A 10,126-nucleotide genomic window follows, 5' to 3' on the forward strand; every position below is an offset into this window, starting at 1 on the left:
GACCAGGCCCGAGAGGGGCCAAGCCTGGCTGTGTGCATGGGGGCACCCTCCTGGTGTCCCCCCTGACTCCTGTCTCCCACTGCCCAGACGTCAACGAGTGCCTGCGCTTTGGGACCTGCTCCCAGCTCTGCAACAACACCAAGGGCTCCCACATCTGCAGCTGCGCCAAGAACTTCATGAAGACGGACAACATGTGCAAGGCTGAAGGTCAGGAGGGAACAGGGACGTGCACAGATCCTGTGCATGCCCATGGCGCCCTGCAGGACCCAGACACTCCTCCCTCCCTGCTCCTACTCCTCCCCCTGCATCTCTGCCCACCCTTCCTTCTGGCACTGCTGAGGGCAGGTGCTGGGCTCTGCGGGCGCCATCAGTCTGTCCTTCCCTGGCAGAGCAAGCCCCAAGGGGGTGCCAAGCTCCCAGCGACCCTGTCCCCTGCCCCACCATGGAGCTGGGCTGACTCCCTGCTCCTGGCCCAGCCCGCGCCAACAGCTCTTCCTCTGCAGGCTCCGAGCACCAAATCCTCTACATTGCGGACGATAACAAGATCCGGAGCATGTACCCCTTCAACCCCAACTCGGCTTATGAGCCGGCCTTCCAGGGTGATGAGAATGTGCGCATTGACGCCATGGATATCTACGTCAAGGGCAACAAGATCTACTGGACCAACTGGCACACTGGCAGGATCTCATACCGGGAGCTGCCTGCCTCTTCTGCTGCCTCCACCGCCTCCAACCGCAACCGGCGCCAGATTGATGGCGGCGTCACCCACCTGAATGTGAGCTCTGTCGGGGGGGCACGGTGGGAGGCACTGAGGCTGGGCTGCCAGCGTCCTCTGCCCTCACCTCTCCCCCCTTTCTGCCTTTCCCAGATCTCAGGGCTGAAGATGCCACGGGGAATTGCCATTGACTGGGTTGCTGGGAACATCTACTGGACAGACTCAGGGCGGGATGTCATTGAGGTGGCACAGATGAAAGGCGAGAATCGCAAGACGCTGATCTCGGGCATGATCGATGAGCCCCATGCCATCGTAGTCGACCCACTTAGGGGGTGAGAGCCCTTTCTCCCTTCCCTCTGCCCAGCCCTCACCCCAGCTCCTTTCACCATCAAGCCCATCCATGGTGGAAGCTCCCTGTGCCCCAGCATCACTCTCCGTGTCAGCTTGAGTTGCTGTGCCTCAGAGTCAGCTGGCCTATTGGGGTCACGTCAGTGACTCTAGGATGCTGTGGGAAGAACGCAGGAGGGTTTCTCCGCCAATGGGGTGTCAGACTGTCCTGCTCTTCCCTTCCTTGCTCCCCTGCCGGGAATGACCTGACCGTGTCCTTCACAGCACTATGTACTGGTCAGACTGGGGCAATCACCCCAAGATCGAGACGGCCGCTATGGACGGGACACTGCGCGAGACCCTGGTGCAGGACAACATCCAATGGCCAACAGGTGAACAAAGACGGGTGCCAGGATGGGCATGAGGGGTGGCGAAAGCCTTGACAGGAGGGACATACAACCCACTCGCATTGGGGAGGCTCGGCCTGGGAGCTCTGAGCCCCATGGCAGGAGTGCGTAGGGGCAGGGGGGCGGCTGCTCTGCTGGCCACGTGGTCAGGAGGTGCTCGGGGTGGGCTGGGGGCCCATACTTCACCAGGGGGTGTGTGCCTTCTCAGGCCTGGCCGTGGACTACCACAACGAACGGCTGTACTGGGCTGACGCCAAGCTCTCCGTCATCGGCAGCATCCGGCTCAACGGCACTGACCCCGTCGTGGCCATTGACAACAAGAAGGGTGAGCAGCACCCGTGACCCGCCAGAGTGGCAGGGAGGAGAGGGACATGCCTGGGGGCAATGTCCCCAGGGTGGGGTCCTGGCACAGCCCAGCTCCCCAGGGCCCCTGGCCTGGGTTGTGCTGCAGGGCAGACCCCAGCGCTGAGCCAGGGATGCTCAGCAGACAGCAGTGAAGGCAGGTTTTCCTCGCTAAATGCTCCACAGCAGAACCGGAGCCTGCTGGCACTGCTGTCCCCCCAACACTGTCCCTCTCGAACAGGGTGGGAAAGCCCAGCCTCAAATCTATCCAAAATCCCTTTTCAGCCCTGCCCAAGGCAGTGAGCAGCCAGCCGTGCCACCTCTGCCTGCACATGTCCCCTCTTTGCTTCCCCAGGGCTGAGCCATCCCTTCAGCATTGACATCTTTGAGGACTACATCTATGGTGTCACCTATATCAATAACCGCATCTTCAAGATCCACAAGTTTGGACACAAGGCTGTCACCAATCTCACGTCTGGCCTCAACCATGCCACCGACGTCGTGCTCTACCACCAGTACAAGCAACCAGAGGGTGCGTGCCGGGCCTGGGACCCCCACCCTGCTCCTGGGCTGGGAGGGAGGTGCCCGGGGTCTGATCTCTGACACAGGGTGCCAGAGGGCAAGGGGAACACTAGCAGAGCTTGGGGCAAGAGGGGACTCAGCCACCCTGCCTAAAGTGGTGGGCATCTGGATGGGCAGAGCAGGGGGGGTTAGTGGGGAGGAGGGTGGACTGGGGGGAGGCCAGCTGCAATGGCGAGCTGTCAGCTGGCGACCCCAGGGCATCAGAGGACGGGCACAGGGCTTGGGCAGCTGTAGGGCCATGGGGGATGTCCTAAAGCTGTTGGAGAGTAATCGTTTGCCAGGAGGGCTGTGGGTCACTCCGCTGTCCTCACCCTGCATCGTCCCCTCCCCTCTCTGCAGTGACCAACCCTTGCGACCGCAAGAAGTGCGAGTGGCTCTGCCTGCTCAGCCCCAGCGGCCCCGTCTGCACCTGCCCCAACGGCAAGCGCCTGGACAATGGCACCTGCGTGGTCATTCCCTCGCCCACCGTCTCCCCTGTCGGTAGGTGGTCCGGAGGAGGAGGAGGAGGAGGGGGGTCCTGCCTGGCACAGTCCTGCTCACCTCCATCCCTCCCTCCCAGTGCCCACCACCGACACCTGCGACCTGGTCTGCCTGAATGGCGGCAGCTGCTTCCTCAATGCCCGCAAGCAGGCCAAGTGCCGCTGTCAGCCACGCTACAACGGGGAGAAGTGCCAGATTGACCAGTGCTGGGACTACTGCCAGAACGGGGGCACGTGCGCCGCCTCCCCGTCGGGTGAGGCTGCTGGGGGCGAGCCTGGGGGTTGGGGCTGGTCCTGGGCAGACGGACAGATGGGGAGCACGCTAATGGCTCTTGTTCTCAGGCATGCCGACCTGCCGCTGCCCCACCGGCTTCACTGGGCCCCGGTGCAACCAGCAAGTGTGCACCGACTACTGCCTGCACAATGGCAGCTGCACCGTCAACCAGGGCAACCAGCCCAACTGCCGCTGCCTGCCCACCTTCATCGGGGACCGCTGCCAGTACCGTGAGTGCTGCCTGCCCGTGGCGAGGGATGCTGGGGACAGTACCTGGGAGGTCAGACTGCTGGGCCCCCTCTTCTGGGAGATGCTCTTTGGGGACCTCTGGGGACAGCACCTGAGAGTTTGGACTCCCAGGTCCCCCTCTTTAGGGGGATGCTCTCTGGGGACCCGGGGTGGTGTGATGCTCGTGGGGGACTGGGGCCGCGAGCAGCCCTCCAGAGGGGCCAGTGGTCTGAGGTGCCAGCGTGGGGCTGCCCACCCTGACCCCACTGTCCCCTGCAGGGCAGTGCTTCGACTACTGTGAGAATGAGGGTGTCTGCCAGATGACAGCCAGCGGTGCCAAGCAGTGTCGCTGCCCTCCGCAATTTGAGGGCACCCAGTGCCAGGACAACAAGTGCTCCCGGTGCCAGGAGGGCAAGTGCAGCATCAACAAGCAGAGTGGAGAAGTCTCCTGCATGTAGGTGCCAGGGACATCAAACTTGAGGGAGGAAGAGGGGATGGTGGGCACAAGGACCCAAGAAAAAAAACTGTGTCCCTGTGGCTGGATCGTTGGGGATCAGCCACAGCTGAGAGATGCTCGGTCAGTAATGCAGAGCAGCTAAGAAATCTGGGAGGCCCTGGGGCCCCGGGAGGAGGTGATGGAGACGTCTCTCCCCCAAGCCCATCCTGACGTCCCAGCAGCCGTCAGTGTGGCACAGCCATGAGCTGTGCCAGAGGGATGAGCTAACAGCCTCCGGCAAGCAGAGTCCCAGGTGCTGGGCGGGGGGGCACGGGGCACGGGGCAGGCCGGGGGTACACATGTGCCTGATCCTCTCTGCCCCACAGCTGCCCAGACGGCAAGATAGCACCCAGCTGCCTGACCTGTGACAATTACTGCCTGCACGGCGGTACCTGCTCCATCAGTGACAAGACGCAGCTGCCCGAGTGCCTGTAAGCAGAGCTGGGGGCTGAGGGGACAGTGGGGGGGGCTACAGGAGGGCTACTTGCCCCTCCAAGCAGAGGGAGCACATGACTGACAGACATCGATCTGTGTGTTGCCCCCCGACCCCCAGGTCTGTGCCCCACCTCTCCCTCCCCCTCCCCGCATGCTGTCCTGCCCCGCTAACCCCAGTGCTCTCCCTGCGCTCTCAGGTGCCCAGCAGGGATGACAGGGACACGCTGTGAGGACTTCATCGTCAGCGAGCAGCAGAGCAACCGTACGTATAGGGCAGTCCTGCCCCGGGGAGCACCACAAGGCCCGACACCGCACTGGAGGGGTTGGGGGCACATCTTTGCCTGTGAAGCCAGGGTCGCCTGGTGCCCCCGTGCAACTCCTGAACCCTATTCTCGGGTGGAGAGGGGGCAGGTCCTTTCCTGTAGGGCAGGGCCAGCCCAGGCTGCTGGACCCGCTGCTGCTCAGGGCTTGGGGCGTGCAGGCGCCAGCCCCCCACACGCGCTCTAACTGTGCCTGCACCTCTCATCTCACAGGAACGGCTTCCATTGTCATCCCCATCCTACTGCTGCTCATCCTCCTCACCGTGGTGGCTTTTGTCTGGTACAAGTGGAGGATTAAAGGGTGAGACTGGGCTGTTGGGGGCTGGGAGGGAGCGTTACCCAGCCAGGATGGAAACCCTCCTTGCAGGGCTTGAAAGCCTCGATTGTGCGGGACAAACAAGCAGGACCGCTGGTGGGGTGGGGGCCCCGTTTGCTGCACTCTGTGTTGCTGACACTGACCCCCTGTCTCACACCCTTTCCAGTGCCAAGGGTTTCCAGCACCAGCGGATGACAAATGGTGCCATGAACGTGGAGATCGGGAACCCAACGTACAAAATGTATGAGGGGGAGCCCGATGATGATGTGGGGGAGCTGCTGGACGCGGACTTTGCCCTGGACCCTGACAAGGTGAGGAGCAGGGCCACTGTGGCGCGGAGGGGCCATCGGCTGCACCGGGGTCCAGCCCGAAGGAGGGGATGCAGAGGGGGCATGTGCCAAGGTGGGGGGCACGTTGCTGTGGCAGTATCGGCGCTCCCTGGGGCTGCTCCCTGTGCAGAGGAGGCTGGGGGGCTCCGAGGGCTCACAAAGGCTTCGGGGGTGGAGGCTGTGGGGACAGACAGCAGCAGCCACAGGGTCAGGGGTGGTGTACTGGGAGGTGGTGCCTGGTGCAGGCTCTTGCCAAGGCACCCCGGGGTAAGGGACGCCTCTGGGCACTGCTGTGCTGGGGAGGGAGGTGTCCATACCCCCTCCCACCTGCTCCCCCCTCTCCGCAGCCCACCAACTTCACCAACCCCGTCTATGCCACGCTGTACATGGGCGCCCACAACAGCCGCAACTCGCTGGCTAGCACGGATGAGAAGCGGGAGCTGCTGTCACGGGGCGCGGACGACGATCTGGCGGACCCCCTGGCATAGGGGCAGGACAGGGGCAAAGGGCTGCCAGGCCACGGCGCCCGGGCCTGGCACAGATACCCATTGCAGGAGGCGGGCGGGGGCCGGGGGGGAGGCAAGAGCCACTGTATAAATGTACAAATGAAGGATTATTACTTTTCTATGTGAGCAGTATTATTACCTGTATATTCCCCGGTACCAGGCCTCAGCGCCTCTCATTGCCAGATCCGGCTTTGGTTTATTTTAAATCTCTTTACATTGGGCCCCCCCTCCCTCCTCCTCCCATCCGCGGGACAAGCCAGCGTTTCGGAGCAGGGATGGCACCACAGTCAGTGTGCCAGGAAGAATTTGCAGGGGCTGCTGCAGCCGGAGCTGACAGGAGACACAGGGTTACCGCTCCGTGGGGCGCAGGCAGCAATGCGCAGGCAGGAGGGAGGCAGTGCAGGGGCCGCACGCTCCCCAGCTCTCGGCTCCATCCCCCCTGGCCCCTGCAGCTCCCCTCTTCGGGGGCCCTGTTTCCTTCCCCCCTCAAATCTGCTGCTCCCCAGGTCCCCCCTTCTCCTGCAGCTTGGCCTCTGCAAACCTCCCTTGGCCCCGGTTCCCCTCCCTCCCTCCATCCCTCCCTTTTTCTCCACCGATCCCCTCCCTCCCTCCCCGCCATTCTCGGCTCTGCCCGACTGTTACAGGGGACAGGCACCAAGGCCCCTGCCGCTGCCCCCAGCAGCCTTGTTGCGGTGCGGAGGGTCCCCGTCCCCGGCGGGCCCGGCCCCTCACTCCGGCTTGTCGCCTGCACCTCGCCCGCTCTCCAACATGCACATTTTTTAACAGGAAAAAGAAAAAAAAAAACAAAAACATGGAAATGACCTAGCTTTTATAGTAGAAATAAATAAACGCATGTGGGGGGAGGGCGGGAGGCGACCCCATCCTTTTATTGGGGGGAAATGTTTTAATAATTTTTGCTGGATTACTTTGCAACTAAACAAAACAGATATTGTTATAAATAAAATTTTTAAAAACTGAAGAGCAGGCTGCTGGTTGGTGAGAAGGGACGTGCTGGGGAGGCGGCAGGGAGGGGAGCCCAGGCACCAGTGCCAGCTGGGCCCCAGGTCGCCAAGTGCCATGGCCCTGACACCCTCGAAGTCCAGCGGCACCAGTCGTGGCCCGGGGAGCGGCGAGGAGGGGTGTCACGGACGGGTGGCAGAAGGCAGAGGATCCCTCCAGGGCCTCTTGCTCCATTGCCTTGCCCTGGGTGTGCATGGGAGTGGCACAGGGTTTTCCGGGCAGGACCCTGGGCAGGGAGCATGGATGGAAGGGAGAGCTGGGCGAGCCTGAGCGTGCTTGTGCGTGTCACGCTACCTGGGTGCTCTCTGGGGTGCAGTGCCCGTGCTGGCGCGCGTGCCGCTCGGGGTGACGTGTGTGTGCGCACGCGTTTGTGCGACTGCTCCCCGCTGCTGGCGGCACCTCCCGGGGCACCCTGCTGAGCACCCCGGGGCCCCGAGCTGCTGCGGCCGCGACGCCGGCTCCTTCCCCTGCGCTGCGGGGAGCAGAGACACCCCAAGGCGTCCGGCACTGAGCACCGAGCACCGAGCACCGAGCACCGGCCCCGCGCACGGGCGGCGCGCGCGGTCCCGGAAGCCGCCACCAGGTGGCGCCGCCGCCCTCGAGAACTGAGCGGGGGGGGCTGCACGCGCACCCGCGCGCCCCCCGTGCGCCCCCCGCGTCCCACCCCGTCCCACCCCGTGCCCCCCCGCGTGCCCCGCCCGTGCGGCCCCCGTACCCCCCGCGTGCCCCCCCCCGTGCGCCCCCCGTGTGCACACACCGCTTCGCGTGCCCCCCCCCGCGTGCGGCCCCGGGGCCGGCAGCGGCACGGGCGCAGGGCCCCGTCCTGCACAGCGTCCCGCGGGGGGAGCGCTGGGGCCGCGCACCGGCTGAGCGAGGGCTGGGGGTGGCAGAGGGGCGGGGGGGCGGCCGGGGGGTCGCTTGCCCGACGTCTGCCCCCTCCCCAGCGACCGCTCCGGTGCCCGTGCTCCGCCGCTCCTCGCCCTGGCCACTCTCCCCGCATGCAGCCTCCGGCACCGGGCGCTGGGCCACGGCCGGCGGGGATGGCCGGGGCAGCAGCGGGTGCTGAGGGCGGGGGGCTCTGGGGGGACCGCCCGCACCCCTCGGACGGCGGCGGGGGCGCAAGGGCAGGGCTGGCCGGCCAGGGGCATGCGTCCGCCCCGGTGGGCTCGGCTTGAGTGGGGCGGGGGCTCGGGCTCGGGGCGTTGGGCCCTCTGGCCGGCGGCCGCACGCTGCCCCGGCCGTGCTCGGCCCCCCCCGTGCGCCCGGGCCGCGGCAGCGGAGCCGGGGGTGCGGCGCGAGGGGAGCGAAGGGCCGTGGCGGGGCTCTGTGGCACCCCCGGCCCGCGGCTCGGCAGAGCGGGTCGACCCTCTGCACCCTCCTTGCCAGCATCCGCCTGGCACCGGCCCCCCCGGCCTCCCGCAGATGCTGAGCCGAGGACGCGGCTGCTGCCTTTGAAAAGCCCCAAACCGCTCTGCAAAGGGATCCGGTACGGCCCGAGTGCGGCGCGGCCCTCAGATCTATTTCAATACCAGCTCTTTGTTCACTTATCGGTTTCTTATATCTCCTCTAGAGGTTTTTTTCTCCCCTTCCCCTCTCCTCCCCCCCGCCTTTTTCTCTTCTTTTCCTTCAATCTTCTCTATTTTTTTAAACCTTCACTTGTTTCGCCTCACCATGCCTCTGCCCTCCCAGATCTTAGGCCAGTGGGCTGTTAATTGTATGGGAGGGGTCTTCCCAGAGCCCCCTGGACCTCTCGTAGACCCTGGGGTACCTTTGCTCCCTGGTGAGACTGTCAAGACACCAGAACCCCCCTGGTAGTTTGCTCCAGCAATGTGGGGCGAGGCCCCAGCTGCGCAGGGGTAGAGGGTCTGGAGGGCCCAGGGGCCGTGCCGGCGAGGTTGGCCCCGCACAGCCCCTGGCCGGGGTTCAGCTGCTCCATCCCTTCTGCGGCCCTGGGGCAGATGGGGTAAATGCAGCATTGGGGGGGGAGCCAGCACTTGGGTGCCTGGGGGGATTGTTGCGGGATCCCGGCTGGGAAGGGAGAGGGGCACAGAGGCTCCTGCCAGCATGGGAAGCGGGGAGCTGAGGAGGAGCAGGGAGCACGGGCCGTGGGGCTGGCAATGGCTCTCACGCCAGCCAGTAGCACTGGCACCCCAGCAGCAGCAAGAGACGGGCTGAAGGGACCTTCCTTGGAGGGAGGATTCCCCTGCGCCCTGGCTGCAGACCCTGAGCGTGAGGTGCCACGTCCCCCTGCCAGGATGGTGCTGTGGCTGGGTGCCCGCACAGGCGGGCACCGCACTGCCCAGGGCTGCTGTGGGGCTGATGTGAGGATTGTATGGGGCTGGCATGGGGCTGGCATGGGGCTGGCTGGGGTCCCACAACCCTGTGGTGCCAGGACTCCTTGATCCCCCTGCTCCGCGTCAGCGCTGCCCTCTCCTTTCCCTTTCCTTTCTCTCACGTTTCCCTTCATTTCTCTCCCTTTCTGTTGCTTATTTCTCCTTTAGCTTTTATTCATTCTGTCTCCACACGTACGCGCGGTTCTGCAATGCTCCCCCCATCCTGTGCTTGCCCCCAGCCCTGCTGATACCTAAGACCCTGCTGGCAGCTGCCCGGGGAAGGCGAGTAGATAATAATAGTAATAACAGTAACAATAATAGTAATAATAATAAAGTGATAGTGTTGGGGAGGGATCCCTGTTGAGCTGGGGGGGATATGAGAACACCTTGGCAGACCGCTCTGAGAGGGGCCTGGCACCGGGCTGGAGGGATGAGCACACGTGTGTGCATGTGTGTGTACACATGTGTGCATGCAGGCAATGCAGGTTGCATGTCCAGCCCGAGATGCGGTGTGTGTGCTGTGGGTGGGGGTGTTTGCACGCTCCAGGGTGTGCAAGGCAGGGGTGCCTGTGTGCGGGCAGCCTTGGTGTGTGCGCAGGGCCTGGGGGCTGCCCCGCAAAGACCCTCCTGTAGGGTGGTCTCCCTTCTCTGTTGGAGTCTGAAGGGGGGCCCAGCAGCAGAGGACCTTCTCCCCTCCCCAGGTGCTGCTAGGCAGGAGGGAGATGAGCAGGACTGTCCCTCCAGGTGCTAGCACATCCCCCCCGGACAGAAGCAGAATGGGGGCATCCCAGGGTGCTGGGGTCTCCCAGGAGAGGAGGGCAGGACCGGGGGCATCCTCAGGTGCTGGGGTCTCTTGGGAGAGGAGGGCAGGACCAGGGGCATCCCAGGATGCTGGGGTCTCCGTGTAGAGGGGGGGCAGAACTGGCAGTATCCCAGGGTGCTGGGGTCTCCCGGGAGAGGGGGGCAGGACCGGGGGCATCCCGGGGTGCTGGGGTCTCCCGGGGGAGTTGGGGCAGA

The 10,126-nt window shown here is 64.6% G+C and overlaps 1 protein-coding gene across 1 annotated transcript in view; it reads left to right on the forward strand.

The window, feature by feature from the left end:
• Positions 1-5,760, forward strand: part of LRP1 (LDL receptor related protein 1) — an 89,542-nt gene extending 83,782 nt beyond the window's left edge. The window contains exons 76-90 of the mRNA XM_059832776.1: positions 88-207; positions 504-775; positions 869-1,047; positions 1,328-1,434; positions 1,658-1,774; positions 2,147-2,323; positions 2,713-2,853; positions 2,933-3,106; positions 3,195-3,356; positions 3,634-3,808; positions 4,177-4,281; positions 4,483-4,547; positions 4,819-4,906; positions 5,088-5,232; positions 5,598-5,760. Coding sequence (XP_059688759.1) covers positions 88-207; positions 504-775; positions 869-1,047; positions 1,328-1,434; positions 1,658-1,774; positions 2,147-2,323; positions 2,713-2,853; positions 2,933-3,106; positions 3,195-3,356; positions 3,634-3,808; positions 4,177-4,281; positions 4,483-4,547; positions 4,819-4,906; positions 5,088-5,232; positions 5,598-5,738 — 2,168 coding nt within the window. The 3' untranslated portion in view covers positions 5,739-5,760. The remainder of the gene's footprint in view (positions 1-87; positions 208-503; positions 776-868; positions 1,048-1,327; positions 1,435-1,657; positions 1,775-2,146; positions 2,324-2,712; positions 2,854-2,932; positions 3,107-3,194; positions 3,357-3,633; positions 3,809-4,176; positions 4,282-4,482; positions 4,548-4,818; positions 4,907-5,087; positions 5,233-5,597) is intronic.
• Positions 5,761-10,126: the final 4,366 nt, after the last annotated feature.

Source organism: Gavia stellata, chromosome 36, assembly GCF_030936135.1.
Source record: "Gavia stellata isolate bGavSte3 chromosome 36, bGavSte3.hap2, whole genome shotgun sequence".
NCBI lineage: Eukaryota > Metazoa > Chordata > Aves > Gaviiformes > Gaviidae > Gavia > Gavia stellata.